Below are 21,284 nucleotides of genomic sequence, written 5' to 3'. Positions count from 1 at the left end.
TGAGATTAGACCACACTGGTTCGCGGAAACCTCCTTAGACCTTCTTAATGACGCCTTGGTGCCGATGTTGCTCGAAGGAGACCTGAGCAGTAGACTCGACAGGTGGAAGAAGGCTTCAGAATCGTAGGCCGAGCCTCAGCTGCTTTGACTGTCAGTCGATAAAAACAGCTTTTGGGCTTTTCTTCTGGCTCCTTGGGTTCCTGGACTGTCCACCTGGAGCAATTGGAAGGAAGGCTTGAGAATCGGCCCTGTTTTCGCTTTTTCAGCCAAAGGAAGTTCTGGGCTCAAGTGGCCACCTTCTGAAGGGGCATGTTGAGAACGTAAACAGATGGAAGGAAGGCTGTTAGCAGAATAACAAAACAAAACTCAAGAATCGCATTTCTGGCATACACTCAGGTGCTGAGAGTATAAGGAATTAGGTGGTATCTAAAACAGTACCTATAATTTCTGGTATGTAAAGGTTGTTCAGTTTTTTTTTTTTAATCTGGCACCTGTGATCATGCTCTGAAATAATGAGACATATGGTCATTTCTTGTGTTGAAAACTGTTAAGCCAGCTTAGTGATTTTTTTTGTTTTTATTAAAATGTCTGACTTACAGTTTAAATGTATAGGATATATTGATATATAAAAGAAGCCAAAATCATCTCGGGGATGTCTGTGACCTACCTCTCCACATAATTGAGTAAGAAGTTGGAGATGCTGAGAGGCAATGCTAGAGTTTAAACCCCTTCTGTAACTTACCGGTTTAAGTATTGAATCAATTACCTGGCTTTTCCAAACTTGAGTTTTCTCAAAGGTAAAATGGAACTGACAGTATCCATCACTGTTAATCTTGGGTTATTGCAAGGCATACATGAGTTATGTGAATAAAGTGATTAGTTAATAGAGGGCAGTCTGAATATTAATAGCAAAGACTTTTTTTTTTTAAAGGTTTTTATGTGTCAATGAGAAACATAGGAGAGAGAGAAAGAACCAGATATCACTCTGGTACATGTGCTGCAGGGGATTGAACTCATGCTTGAGTCTAATTCTTTATCCGTTGCGCCACCTTTCAGACCACTTAATAATAAAGATTTACTACTGCACTTTTTCTGCAAAGCAGTGTTTCAGGTTCTTTGCATATCCTTGTAAGATACATACTATTAATAACTTTAAAAAGTCTTCTGAGATAGCTGTTAATAGAAACTGTTAATAGGAACAGTGTACCAAAATTGAGTATAGAAAAACTCTTGCTCAAGTTACACATCTTGAAGTACATAGTGGAGCCAGAATTTGAAATTAAGCTATCTGCTTCCAGAACCATCCTTTTAACTTAGGTACTGTACTTCGTAAAGAAAATGTAGGTTACTGGGGGCTGGGTGGTGGCACACCTCTTTAAAGGCGTGTGCAAGGATCCAAGTTCCAGCTTCTGCCCATTTGCAGGGGGCATGCTTCCAGAGCAGTGAATCAGGTCTGCAGGTGTCGTCTTTCTTTCTCCTCTCTTAAATTCTCTGTCCTATCCTATAAAAAATAGGGAGGAAAAAAAAAAAAGGTCCCTGGGAGCTGACACGAAGCTCCAGTGATAACCCTGGTGGCAATAACAACAACAACAACAAAACCTGTAGGTTGCTTTTGGTATGGAGTGGAATTGAGTTATGATTCAGCAATACCACACTTAACCATTTATCCAAAGGACATGCAAACACTAATTTGAAGGGACATATACACCCCTATTTCCATAGCTGCATTATTCACAATAGCCAAAGGTTGGATGCAACCTAAATATCTATCTACAGATGACTGGCTAAAGAAGTTATGGGATAGGGGCCGGGTGGTGGCACATCTGGTTGAGCGATATGTTAAAGTGCGCAAGGACCTGAGTTTGAGCCCATGGTCCCCACCTGCGGGGGAGAAAGCTTCACGAGTGGTGAAGCAGGGCTGCAGGTGTCTATCTCCCCTCTCAATTTCTGGCTGTCTCCAATAAATAAAGAGCTAAAATTTTTAAAAAATTATGGGATATATACACCATGGAACACTACTGCAATAAAAAAAGATGGTATTGTCTCCTTTGGAACAAAAAGGATGGAGCTGGAGGGGATTATGCTTAGCATAGTAAGAGGTGAAAGACAACTACCATGTGGTTTCAATTATATGTGGAATCTAGAGAACTGAAGCATGAACTTTCAAATAAAACAAACTCAGAAAATATCAGTATTTATTAACTCAGTATGAAAATATTTCTTCTGAGGCCAGGTGGTGGCGCACTTGGTTAAAGCACCCACATTACAGTGCTGAAGGACAGTGTTCAAGCCCCTGGTCCCCACCTGCAGGGGGGAAAGCTTCATGAGTGGTGAAGCAGGGCTGTAGCTCTCTCTCTGTCTCTTTGCCTCTCTAACTTGCCTCCCCCCTCAATTTCTCTGTCTCAAATAATTTAAAGAAAAATATGTTTAAAAAAGAAAATATTTCTTAAAATAGGGATTTATGAAATCATCCTTGTAGGAAAGTAGGTCTAAAAAGTTGAGCTTTATCTACTGCTTTTTGAGAGATTGCCTTGCTGTTATCTTGGTCTGTAATCATTCCCCCACAAGGTTCTGAAGAAGAGAGGTCAGTATCTTATCTTGAATCCAAAGGTTGATAACAATTGCTGTAGTAAGCTTGGCACTGTGGAAGTTGATTTTCCTCAGCCTTACATAAATGTTTACCCAAACCTACCTACATCCTTTTTTTAAATAGATTTTTATTTATTTAATTTTTTATTGGGGATATTGTTTACTGTCAACAATAAAATAGAGTAACAAAAGCAAAAATACAGTAGTTTTACATGTATAACATTTCTCAGTTTTCCACATAACAATTCAATCCCCTCTAGGTCCTCTGACATCATGTTCCAGGACCTGAACCCTTCCCCAACACCCTGTTTACTTTGGTGCAATACACCAAACCCAGTCCAGCCCTTTTTTGCTTTGGGGCTAAATACGGGCATTGGCAGGTGGATTCATACCCCCAGCCTGTCTCTAGACCTTTCTCTAGTCTGGTAGGGCTCTGGGGAGGTGGGGTTCCAGGACACATTCAGACCACCTACATTCTAATGTGGGCTTTTTCCTCCAGCAGTTGCTATTGGGGAAAAGAAATCCAGGCCACTAACCTGATTCTACTGTTGCCTGAAGGCATATGTATTTTATTTTATTTTCTCTAGTGTTAAAGCTGAAGAAAAATGAGCCAGTGACCTGTAATTCTTGGGGGGGGGGGGGGTCGGGCAGTAGTGCAGCCGGTTAAGCACACATGACACAGCGGGTTAAGCACACATGGTGCAAAGTGCAAGAACCAGCACAAGGGAGGTCACTTCACAAGTGGTGAAGCAGGTCTACAGGTGTCTCCCTCTATGTCTCCCCCCTCTCAATTTCTCTCTGTCCTATCCAACAATAACAGCAATAACAACAACAACAAGGGTAATAGAAATGGAAAAAATAGTCACCAGGAGCAGTGGATTTGTAGTGAAGGCACTGAGCCCCAGTGATAACCCTGGAGGCAAAAAAAAAAGTTTCTTTCAGTGTCAGCATCTCCCATATGGTGTCAAGACTTGAACCTGGGACACGCGTGGCAAGGCACACGCGTGGCAAGGCACATGTTCTACCCTGTAAGCTATCTTTATTACCCTTTTATAATTTCTTGAGTTGGGGCTGGGTGGTGAGATCACATGATGCACAGGGACCCTGGTTCAATCCCCAGTACCAACCTATAGGTTGGGGGAAAGCTTCACTACTGGTGAAGCAGTGCTGCAGATGTATCAGATTCTCTCTTCCCCTACCCCTCTCAATGTCTCTCTGTCCTATCAAAAAATAAAATAATTTATGAATTGATCTTATTTCCCTTTTTCAATATTTAGGCTTTCTTGGGGTTTTTTTGTTAAAATGTGTTTTTTTTTTTTTTTTTTATTGCCACCAGGATTTTCACTGGAGATCGGTGCTGGCACATGAATCCACCACTCTTGACAGCCTTTTTAAATATACATATAACAGTTTAATTGAGATGAGAGGAGGAGATAGAGAGGGAGAGAGACAGCTACAGACCTGCTTCACCACGTGTGAAGTGTCCCCCTGCTGGTGAGCAACAGGGGCTGGACCCCCAGTCCTTGCACTGGTAATATATGCTTAACCGGGTGCATCACCACCCAGCTCCCCAAAAGAATGATTTTTAATGAAATTTGCCTGAATCATTTTATTTTTCTCAATATAGGGATATACTTAAATTTATTGCAGTCAAAGGGCATACTATTTTAAAACACTTGTTGAATATTGCCAAATTGTTTTTGAAAATGATGTTTATTCCATATATGCTAATGTTTACATGTTACTATCGAGCAAGTATTATTGTTAAAGATTAATTGTCATTATTTAAAGTATTATACGTTTGATTATTAGTGAGGTGTTTTTTTTTACTGTGTTTATCAGCTATGACTTTATTTTTATATAACCCAAACTGTTCATTTTATTTTAGGTCTTCTCTGTTGGTTGAAATGTCTATGATTTTATCTGCTTCAGTCATCCGTGTCAGAGATGGATTGCCACTTTCTGCTTCAACTGACTATGATCAAGGCACAGGCGTGCAGGAGTGTAGAAAGTATTTTAAAATGCTCTCAAGGAAGCTTGCTCAACTTCCTGATAGATGTACACTGAAAACTGGACATTATAACATTAAGTAAGACTTAAGTTTACTCCAGAATCACTTATTTATTGGTTGTAATTCTAATGATATATAAGTAGTTGAAAATAGAAATTAGTATTTGGTTTAGAAAAAATTCAAGACTGGGGCTGGGCAGTGGCATACTTGGGTAAGGGCATATACATTACCATAACTCAGGTTCAAGCCCCCTGCTCCCCACCTCCTCTCTTAATTTCTCAATTTCTTGTGGATGCTTCACAAGTGATGGAACAGTGCTTCAGGTATCTTTCTCTCTCCCTCTCTATCTCCCTTTCCCCTCTCAATTTCTCTCTGTTAAAAAATAAAATAGGAGAGAAAAAGAAAAATGAAAAAATGGCCAACTGGAGTGGTGGATTGATAGTACAAGCACTAGGCCTCAGAGATAGCCCTGGTGGCAAAAAGGAAAAAATAAAGTTTGAGGGCAGTGGTGCACCGGGTTAAGAACACATAGTAGGAAGTGCAGAGACCTTCGCAAGGATCCCAGTTTGAGCCCCTAGCTTCCCACCTGCAGGAGTGGGTGTTACTTCACAAGCAGTGAAGCAGGTCTGCAGGCATCTCTGCCCCCCTCAGTGACTGCCAGGAATAGTGGATTTGTAGTGTTGGCACTGAAACCCAGTAATAACCCTGGAGACAAAAAAAAAAGGTTCAGGAAAAAATTGATTCTGAATTTTTATTAAAGTCACCTTATTCTTTTATAATTTTTCTGTTTACATATGACTTCACAGACTTTAAACTTTTACATATCATAGTATTCATTCTCATAAGGTGATTATTAGTTTTTTGTATGTGTGTTCTTACTTACTCAGGCAAACTATAATGGGAAATATAAACAAATGAGTATAATACCTGTACTGCATAAATTTAAGATGTATACATCCTAGTGCACGGGGATGGCATTAAAAGAATTAACACTGGGCAATGGAATACACACTGTAATGATCAGGATTTCCTTGAAGAGCATAGTCACGTAATAATTAAAATACAGTTAACTCCTGAGCAATTTGATACTTACTATAACTGTAGTAGGGAATCAAATAAGAATGAGGTTCATATGGAATATATGAAGAAGGCTTTGCTAGGGAGATGAAATGTGATTTATATCCTTACCAATTAGTTATACTTGGCTAAGGCAGAGAGGACATTCCAAATATAGGTGAAGAGAGGCAGAGTGAGTAACAAATGTGACCAGCTTGACCTTGTAAATGATGATTTAGCACTAGTTATGGGAAATATTTAATGTGGAACCAGAGTCAGAATTTTCCTGAAAGTTCAGATTGAGGATGCCACATTATAAGAAGCTTTTATTACAGGTTTGAGTAATTGACTTGATTAAAAAAAAAAAAGCTGAGACAACAGAACATAGAGTGAAATGAAAAGTATGAGAGGAAAGAGGTCAATTGGGGCCTGGACTAGTAAAATACTATTGAAAAAAAAACACACTTCAGAAGAGGTAGTTAAATAGGATAAGGTATAATGCCAGAGATGAAGAGTCAAAGCTTAGAAATAGACCCAGTCTTTGGAAAGGACTGCATATGGGGATTGCAGAAGAGGAGGAAAATGAAGTTCAATCTTGAGCATTTTAATAGAGGTTTTTGCAAAACAGTCCAGACAAGGTGGTATAGTGTTTGGAATAATTTGCATATAAGTTGAACCTTATGAAAACTAAATTGTGTAAAATCTTGAAATTGTTTTTGGAGACTGAAAAATCAGTCATACATTTTGAGATCTCTTAATCATTGAGACCTAGATGTTATGAAAAGACAAGCTAGCTTGAAAAGTCAGTCATAACTTTTTTTGAGTTAGTGCAAGAAATAAAATTCCTTAGTCTTTTCACTGCAGATTTATTTGAAGTCTGATAATTGTATCATAGAATTTCTTATCTAAGGGCTCACTTTCTCCATATCTGTCCCTAAATTGCCACATGTAACCAGGAATGCATTTTAGGCTTATCTTTCATTTTCATTCCTGGTAATGTTTTCCTTTGGTGATATATTATGATTATAGGAGTAACAACTTCAGCAATGACCCAGCTATTAAGTACCTGTAATTGTCAGGCTCTTAACTTGCATTTCATTAAATTTTGAAGCAGCTCTGTGAATGACTAGTAAATCTCCTTCCCATTTTGGTAGGAAGAAACATAATCTCATACTATGTTAAGCCAAAAAGAAGAAAAAGAAAAAGGGGGAGGTTATTGTGAAGAATTGGCCATTTTCCTGGTTGACTGAAGCTAGGAGCTCAGGTAGTGTTATCAGGAATCTCTTTTCTTTAGTTTCTCTCCTTTTGCAGATAGGTTTTCTTGGAAAATTCTATACAAGCAGCCCCAGGCTTGTTTCATTCCCACTGAGCCATGCCTCTCCCTATTTCTTTCAAGAAATGCCTTGCTGTGTTGGCATTCATTTCTGGACCAACACCATGGCTGGAAGACTTAACTGATGTCTGTTGGTGAGACCTAAATAACATGCCTACCCCTTTGGTGTGCAGCTCTTCCAAAACTCTACAGAATAGGTAGGAAGCCTAGAGATAATTCCCCAAATGGAAGGAGAGAGAGAGAGAGCAAGAGAGAGACAGAGAGAGAGAGAGAGAGATATTGCTGGGAAGATAGCTATTGTAGTTTTACCAACCTTATTTTATGGATGAGGGAACTGAAACTTAAGTATGCAAAGGGGCTTGTTTAGAGTCACAAAGCTAATAAATGGTATGTCTGACCCATATGTGTGCTCAAACCAGGTGTGTAGAAAGAAATTAATCTGAGAAGAGAAATAAGTGGGGCCCTCACCTTTAGTTGAAATGTAAGCAGAGACTTCTAGTTTAAAATTATAATGATAACATTGTGTTATTGAAGAGATGAGGTACTTGGTATAGGTCAGGGCAGGGGGATGCAACCAATAACTTCCAAACATCTTGTGGGGGAAGATGATAAAATCCTTGTATCCTGCATTCCTGTTTTATCTCATTACTATCACTGCTACTTTTCTACTACTCACTGTGGTAAAATCTACAACTTTTCAATACCATGTATAGTAAATAGGTGCTTATAAACTGGTTTAAGAGCCTAATTACTCTTATAGTTCCTGTGGGAATTTGAGTTCTAGGTGAAATAAACTTCTGAACTACAACCAGTAGGATAATTAGGCATCACCCATGATTGGTTATTAAAAAAAAAGTTAGCATCTTACTGGAATATAAAAGTTTTAGGGTTTTGTAGCAAAGAGTGAATCAGGAATCAGGAGATAATACTTCAAATCTTTTTCTACAGAGTTAATCTATCAAAAGCAAATTTTACTTGCTGTGTACTTTATCCAGATTAAATCGATGGGGTTTACAGTTAACAATATTTATATACTTTTCCCATAATTGGGAACTACTCTCTTTTCTGATACGGCTTTCTAATCCTGTTCCCCAATTATGACACCATCTCCCCAGACAATACCTTGGGTCCACCTGCTTTGCACCACATGTGCTTTTTTTCTTTTTTATTACTATTATTTTTTATATTTATTTATAAAAAGGAAACACTGACAAAAACATAGGGTAAGAGGGGTACAACTCCACACAGTTCCCACCACAAGGGCTCTGTATCCCATCCCCTCCTCTGATAGCTTTCTTATTCTTTATCCCTCTGGGACTATGGACCCAGGGTCATTATGGGGCACAGAATGTAGAGTTACAGAAGGTCTGGCTTCTGTAACTGCTTCTCGCTGAACATGGGTGTTGGCAGGTCAATCCTTACTCCCAGTTTGTCTCTGTCTTTCCCTAATGGGGCAGGGCTCTGGGGAAGTGGGGCTCCAGGACACATTGGTGGGATCGTCTGCCCAGGGAAGTCCGGTTGGCATCATGGTAGCATCTGGAGCCTGGTGGCTGAAAGAAGAGTTAACATATAAAGCCAAACAAATTGTTGACTAATCCTGAACCTAAAGGCTGGAATATTGCAAGTAAAGATTTAGGGGTCTTCGTTTTAAAGATAGCTAGTAGGCCTATTTTAGTTATATTCTAGAGGGCCCATGACTATACTAGGTTTTTTTTTTTATTTGTTTTAAAAAGGAGACGTTAACAAAGCCATAGGATAAGAGGTGTACAACTCCACACAATTCCCACCACCAGATCTCCATATCCCATCCCCTCCCCTGATAGCTTTCGTATTCTTTATCCCTCTGGGAGTATGGGCCCAAGGTCATTGTGGAATGCAGAAGGTGGAAGGTCTGGCTTCTGTAATTGCTTCCTCACTGAACATGGGCATTGGCAGGTTGATCCATACTCCCAACCTGCCTCTCTCTTTCCCTAGTGGGGGGGGGGGGTCTGAGGAAGTGGGGCTCCAGGACACATTGGTGGCCACAGCACTACCACCCGACGACTCCCTCTGCTTTATATCTTAACTCTTTTTTTCTTTTTTGCCTCCAGGGTTATCAGTGGGTCTCATTGCCTGCACTGCAAACTCACTGCTTCTGGAGGCTATTTTTCCCTTTTGTTGCCCTTGTTGTTTATCATTGTTGTTGTTGGATAGGACAGAGATAAATCAAGAGAGAAAGGGAAGACAGAGGGGGAGAGAAAGACACAGGCAGACCTGCTTCAACATCTGTGAAGCAACCTCCCTGTAGGTGGAGAGCCAGGGGCATCCTTGCGCCAGTCTCATTATGCTTTGTGTCATATGCACTACTGCCCGATCCCCATATCTTAACTCTTTCAGCTACCAGGTTCCAGATGCTACTATGATGCCAGTCTGATGCTTCGCTGGGCAGGTGACTCCACCAATGTGTCCTGGAATCCTGCCTCCCTAGAGCCCTGCCCCTCTAGGAAAGAGAGAAACAGGCTGGAAGTATGGCTTGACCTTCCAACACCCATGTACAGCAGAGAAGCAATTACAGAAGCCAGACCTTCTATCTTCTGCATCTTATAATGATCCTGGGTCCATACTCCCAGAGGGATAAAGAATAGGAAAGCTTTCAAGGGAGGGGATGGGATACATAGTTCTGGTGGTGGGAATTGTGTGAAATGTACCCCTCTTATCTTATGGTCTTGTCATGTCAATATTCCCATTTATAAATAAATAAAAAATGTAAAAAAAAAAAAAAAGAGAGAAGTCTAACAATGTGCCAGGTAATAGAACTAATAATAGCAAGATAAAAGAGAATCAGATGATTTTAAGTAGTCAAACATGATTGCACAGAGGTCTAGGCTCAACATGACTGTGTGGGAATCCCAGGACTCCCTCCCTGACTAGGGCCCCAGGTGATGGGGTGGCCTGGTAGTGACCAAAGAGTCATCATTAAAGTATGCCAGTCTCTTGCCCTTATTCAGCTTTTGTAATCCTTACTTTGTCTGGAAAGGTTAGCTTTGGGGAGTGATTGAGGGAAGTGAAATAGGAAGTAGGTGAGGATGGTGTATGTCTTAAGTAGAAACTATTTCATTAGGTACTTTATGGTGTCCTTTTTAGGTCTCTCAACTTGCTTGCTGCCTTTATTTTCTCACTGCAAACTATTGTGTGCTATTGCTTTAAGGTATATATATTTCCCCCAACTTGTAGATACATATGTACATAAGCCCTATCTCATGGGCTCTGGTCTATATCTAGGTTCTGAGGCTTTGCTAGGAAGTGCACCACCTGAAATGGAAGTAGTCCTGTGAACTAGGAAAGGTTTCACCAGAGTAATGAAGCTGGAGGGTTGACATTCTATGCCTGATGTCTCTGGACACAGTCTGAAGTGAAGCATGTCAAGGTGGTACTGGATGCATTAATTAGGTTGGGATCAGCAGATGAAGTATCGGTTGGTATGACTTGAGAGAAAAATGCAGGAAAGTGAGCCCTACCCCCGAGGTTCCAGGACTGGGAGAAATATGGGTTTTATAAAGAAAGGGGAAAGTTCCTACTGTCTTAGGGTTTAAGAAGGCAATAGATAGTTATTACTGCAGCCAAATTATTTGGCAATTGTGTTAACTTTGAAAATCCCATTGTTAGGATTTGCTGTATAGTCATGGAATGCCAACCCTCCAGCTTCATTACTCTGGTGAAACCTTTCCTAGTTCATAGGACTCCTTAATTCCGTTTCTGGTGGTGGGTGCACTTCCTAGCAAAGCCTCAGAACCTAGATATAGACCAGGGCCCATGAGATAGACCTCACTCACCATAATTTATGTCTTTTAATGCTATTTACATGTGGCTGTATCTTATAAAGTGACATCAACAGTTGCTTCTGTGGTCTAAGTTTATAGGTGATTTAATTTTTCAAAGAACATGACATTATTAAAGATGTATTAACAATTTGAGCCCACTGTTAAAATTCAGTCTGATTACCAATTTGAAGTCTTAAGTGCTTAGATGGATTGAATGTCTCAAACTTTTTGATGCATAGACCATAACTCTGAGTCTAGATTTCTTTTATTTATTTATTTTTCAACTCTAAATGACGGTGTGCCGTATCAGTCTGGTAGTGTCATAAACTTCCTTTTTATTTTCCTAAAGGTCTGCATTTGCCACATATTTCCCCCTTCATTCCTGATTAACCCCCCCCCATTTATTTTTGCCTCCAGGGTTATTGCTGGGACTCAGTGCCTGCACCATGAATCCACTGCTCCTGGAGGCCATTTTTTTCCCCTTTTGTTGCCCTTGTTGTAGTTATTATTGTTGTTGTTGATGTCGTTTGTTGTTGGATAGGACAGAGAGAAATGGAGAGAGGAGGGGAAGATGGGGAGAGAAAACACACCTGAAGACCTGCTTCACCACCTGTGAAGCGACTCCCCTACAGATGGGGAGCCGGGGGCTCGAACTGATATTCTTAGCAAGTCCTTGTGCTTTGTGCCAAGTGCGCTTAACCCGCTGCACTACCACCCAACCCCACCACCCTCCACCCCCGTTACCCTTTTTTACTTCCCTAGCACTCAAGCTTCTGAGATGATGGGACATTAAATTGTTCTTCTGGTTTTTGAAATGTACCATAGTGAATTCCAATGATTTGATAGAGTTTAGAAATGAAACCATTTTGGGGCTGGGCGGTAGCACAGCAGGTTAAGCACATATGGCACAAAGCGCAAGGACTGGTGTAAGAACCCGGGTTCGAGCCCCCAGCTCCCCACCTGCGGGGGGGGGGGGGGGTGACGTGTCGCTTCGCAGGCGGTGAAGCAGGTCTGCAGGTGTCTGTCTTTCTCTCCCCCTCTGTCTCGATTTCTCTCTGGCCTATCCAAAAACAGTAACAGCAATAACTAATAATAACAACAACGATAAACAAGGGTAACAAAAGGGGAAAAATAGCCTCTAGGAGCATTGGATTTGTAGTGTAAGCACCGAGCCCCAATGATAACCCTGGAGGAAAAAAAAATGAAACCATTTAAACATATTTACAACTTTGAGCCCTTTATTTTAGATAATGTAATTCAGTGTGAAAGGTTCTGTTTTGAAAATAGCTTCCTTATAGTTAGAAATTTTACCATTAGAGTTGACATATACTACTGGAGGACTTTCCTTCACCCAAGAAAGCTATTCTCCAGGCAAATTTGGCTATAGTGGATAAGCAATTTTTTCTGTATCATGGGCATGCAAATTAAAAATATATGTAATATAAATATTACTGCTCAACCTTTAAATATTTTTACCATGCCATAGTTTTATTCTTGTTTTGTATAACATTATTTTAACTTTTTCAGTACTGTATTAAAAATAGCTGGTAGGTAGGAACATATTTTTTAAGATCTTTTTATGTAGTATTTATTCACTCATCACTTATAAATTAACTCTGCTATAGCTCTTTTAAAAATTTTTATTAGTGATTTAATATTGATTTACAAAGTTATAAGGTAACGGGTATAATTTCATACCTTTCCCACCACCAGAGTTCTGTGTCCCCATTCCCTCCGTTAGAAACCACATTAGTTCTCCCAAGATATGGGTTGACTATATTACTTCTATAACTATCTATGTATATTTATATGTATTGGCCCATTTTTTTAAATCTGGGACTTTATAGAGTCTCAGGCATGAGAGTCTCTTTGCATAACCATTATGCTGTGTACCTTCACCCTATTTGCCCATTTTTTTCTATGGTTCTACCTTCTTTTCCTAAAGTCACACTTGCTACTTCTTAGTGCCCTTCCCCACTTTTCTTTACTGGTCCTGATGGAATTGTAGTTCAGAACCCTCTGCATCTTCCCCTAGCATTTAACCCTCTGGGAGTATGGACCAAAATTCTTTATGGGGTGCAAAAGGTAAAAGGTTTGGCTTCACCCTTTCTATAATTGCTTCTCCACTGGATATAGGTGCTGGATATAGGGGCCAACTTATCCCCTAGCCTGGGACATAATTTTTGATGTCATAGCCAATAAAATAAAATGCTGGACATAATCTGAGTGTTTTATTATTTGCTGTGGAGAATACCAGGGTTTTCACTAATTTCTTAGTTTTATGTGGCAGACTATAACGGTCTAATGCCAGTATTTAATTGATGATGTGTTCAATTTTTGTCATAATTCATGAAAAAAATTAAAGTGCTAGGAAACATTTTGATGTCTGAAACCACTTACTCCCTTTGTTGAAATTTAGAAGTAGCTTGAGATATGGCCTTGCCTGAATATATGATAGAATTAGTTTTTTCATAAAGTGATAAGAAGGAGGTAAATCCTCTTTATCTGAAATTTGAACTTTTGCCAGCCTTACATGTTCAAGACACAACTTTGTCCTGGAAATAACCAAAGAATGCCCCTAGTATGTGTACAGAGTAAAGGAAACAAGGGTATAATATGTAAATAATTAGCAAAAGGCTTTGCTTGTATTAATTGGGTGGTAAACTTTACCTGCTACCTTTTGTTATTACTCTACAACTTCTATTCTTCAAGGCAGGACTACGACTATATTGTTTGTAAAATGTAGGCTAAATGAGCTTGAGGGACAGACTCCAGTATACACAAACTGGCATGTCCATAGTCACTTTAGGCTAGTGGATAGACCTCAGTAAAGTTGTAGGCATTTTAGTCTCTACCAGTAATAACTGACAAAACCTAAGACTTTTGTTAACAGCGTTATCAGCTAAACTATGTGTATTTTCATTTCAAAGATATTTTCATACCTACGTAAATATGAAAAGTAGAACACTTTCTAACTCTTAAGACTTTGGAATAAAGACTCCCAGAAAATACTAACCTATAATCTTAAAAATATAGTATCAGGAGTCGGGCAGTAGCACAGCGGGTTAAGCGCACGTGGTGCAATGCTCAAAGCGCAAGGACCTGCGTAATGATCCCAGTTCGAGCCCCTGGCTCCCCACAAGCAGGGGAGTCACTTCACATGCGGTGAAGCAGGTCTGCAGGTATCTTTCTCTGTCTTCCCCTCCTCTCTTCATTTCTCTCTGTCCTGTCTAACAACGACATCAGTAACAACAACAATAATAACCACAACAACAATAAACAAGGGCAACAAAAGAGAAAATAAATAACTAAAAATTTTTTTTAAATGTGTATAGTATCTTACTTTACAACTAGTTCTCTAGTTAAATTTAGTGTAAGCCAGGATAAACTGTCATATTAGGTATTTGTGGTTTGCTCTATTATTAATATGGATATATTAATAATGAAACTTAATAATAAAGAAAATAATCTATTAAATAAAATGTTTAATAAATAATTTATTAAAGAAAACTAATTTATAAAAATTCATAAATAATAATATAATCTAATAATAAAACTTAATAAAAATTAATAGTAAAAAAGTCTATTTCAGTCATTGTGTTGTATTATACAGTTGAGTATATTTGAATGCTAGTGGCATGCCAATATATTCATACTAATATGAAACTTGTGAGCAATATGCATTTCAATATTTTCTGTTATTCTATTTCAGTTTTTAAGATAATGTTATGTCTAATTTACTAAATTTATGACCTATTAGTGGGGTCACAACTTTCAATATGAAAATTTGACATCAAATGACTGTCTTATTATCACTCTGTAGATCTCACATGTGGAGGCACAGTAAGTCTTCACTAGTGATAATAGGTGCAGCCAATAAACAGTCCCCTGGAAGGCATTTTAAAACATGTAAAATGTTCTGCTCATTAAAATTTCCAGCTAGATGTAACAGCCATTGAATGTCTTTGCTTGAGTCAATTTTACTATGTAGGTTAAAAATTCTGATTTTCCCTATTTTGGTACTACCCATTGACACTCAAGCATTCTGCTGTAAGCTAGACTCCTTTTTCCCTCTTTCATTTTGTTATAGTTAACTCATATTCCTTTGTGTTCCCCCAACGGTTCACAACTATGTAAGGTAGAGGAATTAATTCTGGGGCCAATGGATGACCTCAAGAGGTCAGTAATGACTATGCAGTTGTGTTCCAAGTTTCTCTGTTGTTTTGGTGCATTTCTGGGGAGAGTGTTCAGAATTTTCATCAGAATATTTTAAAGGGGTCTGGTATAGCACACATTACCACGTTCAAGGACCCAGGTTCAAGCCTTAGGTTTCCACCTGCAGGGTGGAAGCTTCACAGGGTGGAACAGTGCTGCAGGTATCGCTCCTCTCTGTTTCACCTTCTCTCACTCTCTGTAAATGTGTATTAAGGTTTATTAGGTTCACTATTAAGGCTCACTGGGTTGGAAGATTAGAATTTAAGTTGTCTGTAACCCCTAGATATTTGAATAATATTCCTCTTGTTTTCTACTCCAAGTGATAAATACCTGGTGTTTAAGTTGTAGTATATGTATTGCTGTAGAGTCCTTCCATTTCTTTGTGTAATGCCTTAAAATGAAAATGATGTTATATTTTTGGTTCCTTTCACTTTTTGCCAGGATACATACTAAATACTAATATCTTCACTGCCACTATAGTAGCATTTTATAGTTTGTGTATATATAGAACCAGTCTTGTAAAACAGCAAATTGTCATGATTTAATTCAAAATTTTAAAACCAATGTTTTTTTATATTATAGTTTTATTAGCTCTCTGGGAGTGAGCTACATGATGTTGTGCACTGAAAATTATCCAAATGTTCTGGCCTTCTCTTTCCTGGATGAGCTTCAGAAGGAGTTCATTACTACTTATAACATGATGAAGACAAATACTGCTGTCAGACCATACTGTTTCATTGAATTTGGTAAGGGCCTGATTTTTTATTTTCATTATCCTGCCTCCATCTAGTCATAAGCTATTTTTCATCTTATATGAGAGGTAGAGAGGAAACTAAAATATTCTGATACCTTTGCTTTTGATTGAAAAATTTCATGAATGGTCAATAAGTTATGGCAGTTTCTTCATTTGGATGGCTGTTAGAAAATGTGTATATAGTTAATGTAGGCAATAAATAATAGGTTTATATGTATGTACAATTTATAGTGTATATTATAATTACAAGTGGTACATCCTGACAGCCTTGGTGTTTTATGATATATGAATCTCTATAAAAATGTAAAACTAAGGTCCAAAGTTAAAGAAGCAATTTTTGTTTTTGTAATTTCTTGAAGTAGCTGTAATAGTAGAAATAGTCTCAGAATCATGTAGTGTTAAATCTTTATTTTCAGTGATTTATTTCTAAAGTATAATTTCTAGAGTGACAAACCAGTGACTCTGTGATACCATTAGACACAAATAACATTAGGATATTTCATGACAAATTGAGCAGTTTTTCATAACAAATTAGTTTTTTATAAAGCTTACTCTCCATAAACATCACACTGTTAGATTATTTAATTAACAAGTGACTACAAGGAAATTAATTTTTTTATTTTACATAGATAACTTCATTCAGAGGACCAAGCAACGATATAATAATCCCAGGTCTCTTTCAACAAAGATTAATCTGTCTGACATGCAGACAGAAATCAAGTTGAGGCCCCCTTATCAAATTTCCATGTGTGACCTGGGGTCAGCCAATGGAGTCACATCTGCATTTTCTGTTGACTATAAAGGTGCTGGTAAGATTTCTTCTGGTGAGTGCTTGATCTCAATATTTGATTAAAATATTTGTAAGAATTGAGGAATTCTTGAAAGTGAGTGACTTTATTCTAATATTTTAAAGTTGAAGCAAGTACATGAAAGAATGTAAGTTCTCATGAAGTTCAAAGTTATCCTTTCTCCCATTGATTTATATCTATGAGATATGAGACTAATTAGGAAAATACATTTAAATAGCAATCTCAGAGGAACTCTTTGATAGATAATCATTTAAGGCTTTTTGATAAGCATTTTTCCAGAAGTGAATAACAGTTAATTTGTATCACATGTATCTAAGCACATAAAATACTTTGCATTATATCAAAATGACTGCATTAAAGTCCAGGATTCTTGATTGCCACAGACAAATATGATCATCTAGGAAGACTTCCCAAACAAGAAATACTGTTTACAGCTCTCAGCTTTTTTTGTTGTTGTTGTTCATTTCCAGGGTTATTGCTGAGGCTCAGTGCCTGCACTATGAATCCACTGCTAGTCCTGTGACCATTTTATTTATTTATTTATTTAGGGATAGGACAGAGAAATTGAGGAGGGAAAGATAGAAAGGGAGAGAAAAAGACACCAGCCCACCTGCTTCACCGCTTGTGTAGTGACCCCCCTGCAAGTGGGGAACCAGGGACTCAAACTGGGATCCTTGTGCTTTGTACTTGTGTACCACCTCCTGGCCCCCTATGCCATTGTTTAGTTAAAAAAAAAAAATCCTCTTTGGGCCAGGCAGTAGCTCTGCATCTTAAAGTACCGACTTACATGCCAGAGGCCCTAGAGGTAACAGGTTGAATCCCTGACACAACTTTATTTTTAAATTTTCTTTTTTTATTTAATAATGATCAACAAGACTGTAGGATAAGAGAGGTAGGTACAATTCCATACAATTCCCACCACCAGAGTTCCATATCCTATCTCCTCCATTGGAAACTTTCCTATTCTTTATCCCTCTGGGAGTATGGACCAAGGATCATTATGGGGTACAGAAGGTGGAAGGTCTGGCTTCTGTAATTGCTTCTCTGGACATGGGGTTTGGCAGGTCGATCCTTGCTCCCAAGGATCTAGTGAAGTTAGCTTTGGCGTCATGGTAGCATCTGCAACTTGGTGGCTGCAAAAGCATTAAGAAATAAAGCAGAACAAATCATTTACTAATCAGAAATCTAAAGATAAGACTATAGCAGATGAGGCTTGGGGTCCCCATTTTGGAAAAAGCTAGGAAGTCTATTTTAGGTATATTCCAAGGGGCCCATGACTTTGCTAAATTTTGCCTGAGCTTGACAGCTAACATGCAGGTGGGTCAAAGGCCCTCTCTGGGAAGATGGTACCATAGTTGGTAATAGAACTAAAAAGCTGGATCAGGGAAGAGAGTAGTTCCCAATTATGGGAAAAGTATACAAATATTATTAACTGTAAACCCATCAATTTGATCTGGGGCCCATATTCAGCATAGGAGCCTGTGCAACATCTGCATCACTGCAGGTTTGAGCTCACATTCTGTGATCATAGCTAGGAACATTCTAGGCTGCACTCACTGCAGGACCTGTCGTCCTTGAGTGGCAGAGTATCCTAGCCCAACCACCCTTCGGAGATTGGAGCAGTCCCCACCAATGTTGACCCACATTAAGGGCAAGGTTATATAGAGGCCCACAAGCGGGTCCACTATGCTGTTCCTGATGGAGATGACCAGTGACAGTGGGGAAAGGTATCTGCTACAGGTCTAGGCCCATCTTGTCCATGTGGGAATCCCAGGATTCCCCAACTAGGACCCTGGATGATGTGTGTGTGTGTGGGGGGGGGTGGTGCTGTTAATGGCCTGGCACAACTTTATACCAGAGGTAAACAGTGCTCTGGGCCTCCCTTTCTCTCCTTCTTATTTCAGTTCTCTATCTGTAAATATGTCTTTAAAAAGATAGCTCACCCATACATGAGGACTTGGGTTCTAGCCCCTATCACCATCTGGTGGCACCATGGAAGCGTCACAATCTCAGGAATGGAGCTGCTGTGTACACTTCTCTCCCTTTCCCTTGCCCTTCCTTCCCCATCCCATGTCTTTCACCTTTTATCTTTCCAAGTTTCTGAGTAAACTCTTCCTCTTTATCCTTCCAAGTTTCTGGGGAAACTCTTCCTCTCTTTAGCTGTGCCAAATAGCACTTTAGAGCATTATCATCAGCTCTGAGTTTTTTCTAGTTTACTATTCTGATTGGCTTCATGTGAAATATTGCTTTCTTTTTTGTCTGACAAAAAGGAAAAAGCTCTCCCTGAAAATTCTAGATGCTTTAGTTTGTTAGTATTCTTCACATGTGTTTTTCAGCACTGAGTATAACACTTCATATATAGGAGTAGTGTTTCTATAGTACACTGGTATTAAGTTAGTATAAATATGAAGCTATTTCTAATAATTTGCAGTGTACTACATACACTGTATTAGTCTTAGATTAACACCATATTAATAACTTAAAATGAAAACTTATTCAAGGTATTAAGATATACTATAAAGTATTTACTTAATGTAAATATTAGTAAGAGAAGATGAAGCAAAAGAAAATAATGTAGAAATAAGTAAAATGGAAGGTGTAGATTCACTATATCAATAAAAATATATGTTAATAGATTTAAAAATATTCTAAACAAAAGGTGAAACTGAAAAATCTGAAGGTTAATATCAGAGGAAAAATTATATATAGTACAAACAACTGCCAAAAATGGATTAGAGGGGCTATTCTGATAACAACCAAAATAAATTTTAAGGCAAAAATTGCTACTCAAGACAAAGAATAATGATGATGAGTCACTCTATTAACATATTACAATTATAAACATAAGTGTGGACCATCAAAAACAGTTCGAAAAAAACTTCCAAAAATGAAGGAAGACATAGATAAACAGTGATAGTGAAGCCTGAAATACCTAACTTTCCATAATAGATAGAACAAGGAAGATGATAAACAAGAAAACAAAAGATTTGAATAACAGCATAAACCAATCAGATCTGACAAATATCTATAGAATACACAATCTGGGCTGGCACAATAGTTTACCTGGAAGATGCACCTGGTCTGCCTTGCATGTGACACAGGTTTGAACTTGTCCCTCACTGACTGGGGAAAGCTTTGGTGCTCCCCACCTTCTATCTGAAAAAGTTGGGCAAGAGCAGTGAAGCCCTAGCAATAACAACAACAACAAATAATAATCTAACAATAAACAGAAAACCCACTGTTCTCAGGTTACATGGAACATTCACCAGGATAGACCACATGCTAAGCAGAAATCATTCAATGTAAATTCTGTATTCATATTGCAATAGTTAGAAATTAATAAAAAAATTTGGAAAATACAGAAATTAATCACTTTTCTATATAATAAATGGATCAAAGAAGAAAAGCAGAAAGGAAATTTGTACTTTGAGTTGAATGGCGATGAGGATAAAATCATCAGGCCTTATAAGCGCAACAAAACTGTTTAGAGGAAAATCTGTAGTGTAAATCCCTATATTCAAGAAGGTGAAAGATGTTTGATAAATAACTAACCTTATAGAAGAAAATGAATCCTTTCTCCTCACCCCTATCTTTTCCTTGCCCTTTCTTCTCTCTCTCTTTCAAAAATATAAAATAAAATTTGACTAAAGAGGTGACTCAGTGGTATCATATATGTGTAAGGTCCTGGCTTCACCCATTGACATGGCATTAAGGAACATGAATATCTCTTTGAATATAGACACAAAAATCCTTGACATATTTTAGGACATATTTCTAGGTCATTATACATAATGACCAGTGAGATTTATTCCAGGAATGCAAAGTTGATGTAATGCCTGAAAATCAGTAAATGAAGTACATTTGCCTATAGAATAAAAACAAAGATCCATGAATATATAAACATGAGGTAAAAGCATTTGATAGTCCAGTAGCATTTCATAATAGAAACATAATTAGGAAAAGAAAGGAACTTAACCTGGTAAAGAACCCTACAACTGGGAGTCGGGCTGTAGCGCAGCGGGTTAAGCGCAGGTGGCGCTAAGCTCAAGGACCGGCGTCAGGATCCCAGTTCGAGCCTCTGGCTCCCCACCTGCAGGCAGGTCCCTTCACAAGCGGTGAAGCAGGTCTGCAGGTGTCTGTCTTTCTCTCCCCCTCTCTGTCTTCCCCTCCTCTCTCCATCTCTCTCTGTCCTATCCAACAACAACGACATCAATAATAACTACAACAATAAAACAAGGGCAACAAAAGGGAATAAATAAATAAATAAAAAGAACCCTACAACTATCATACTTCATGATAAAAGACCTGTTACTTTTCCTTAATATTAGCAACAAGGCAAAGATTATCTTCTCTCACTAATTCTACTCAACATTATATTGACAGGACTTGGAGATAGCTCAGCAGGTGAAACTTGAGGTGGTGATTGAGGCCCTGAATATTATTATTATTATTATTATTATTATTTGCCACCAGGTTATTGCTGGGGGCTGGTGCCTGCATGATGACTGCATTGCTACCAGTCGATTCCCCCCCCTCAGTGAATGAGATACGTGCAACTCTGCTCCACTGCTCAGGAGGCTTCCCCTCATACATGTGGGAACCAGAGACCTAAACCAGGGTCCTTGCACGGGGTGATGTGTATCCGCCTACAGGGTGCTGCACTACCCAACCCTGAGATCCTAAATTATATCCTTGGCATCCATATTTTTACTTTACA

General features: G+C 38.6%; 1 protein-coding gene across 3 annotated transcripts in view; it reads left to right on the top strand.

Moving 5' to 3' along the window:
• Positions 1–21,284, top strand: part of SEC22A (SEC22 homolog A, vesicle trafficking protein) — a 66,016-nt gene that overhangs the window by 598 nt on the left and 44,134 nt on the right. For all 3 annotated transcript variants that reach the window (XM_007528897.3, XM_060198261.1, XM_007528896.2), the window contains exons 2-4: positions 4,478–4,678; positions 15,587–15,750; positions 16,388–16,582. In XM_007528897.3, the coding sequence (XP_007528959.1) occupies positions 4,497–4,678; positions 15,587–15,750; positions 16,388–16,582 (541 nt within the window). In that variant the 5' untranslated portion in view covers positions 4,478–4,496. The remainder of the gene's footprint in view (positions 1–4,477; positions 4,679–15,586; positions 15,751–16,387; positions 16,583–21,284) is intronic.

Source organism: Erinaceus europaeus, chromosome 9 (assembly GCF_950295315.1).
Source record: "Erinaceus europaeus chromosome 9, mEriEur2.1, whole genome shotgun sequence".
Classification (NCBI taxonomy): domain Eukaryota; kingdom Metazoa; phylum Chordata; class Mammalia; order Eulipotyphla; family Erinaceidae; genus Erinaceus; species Erinaceus europaeus.
This window is presented reverse-complemented; position numbering and strand designations above follow the sequence as displayed.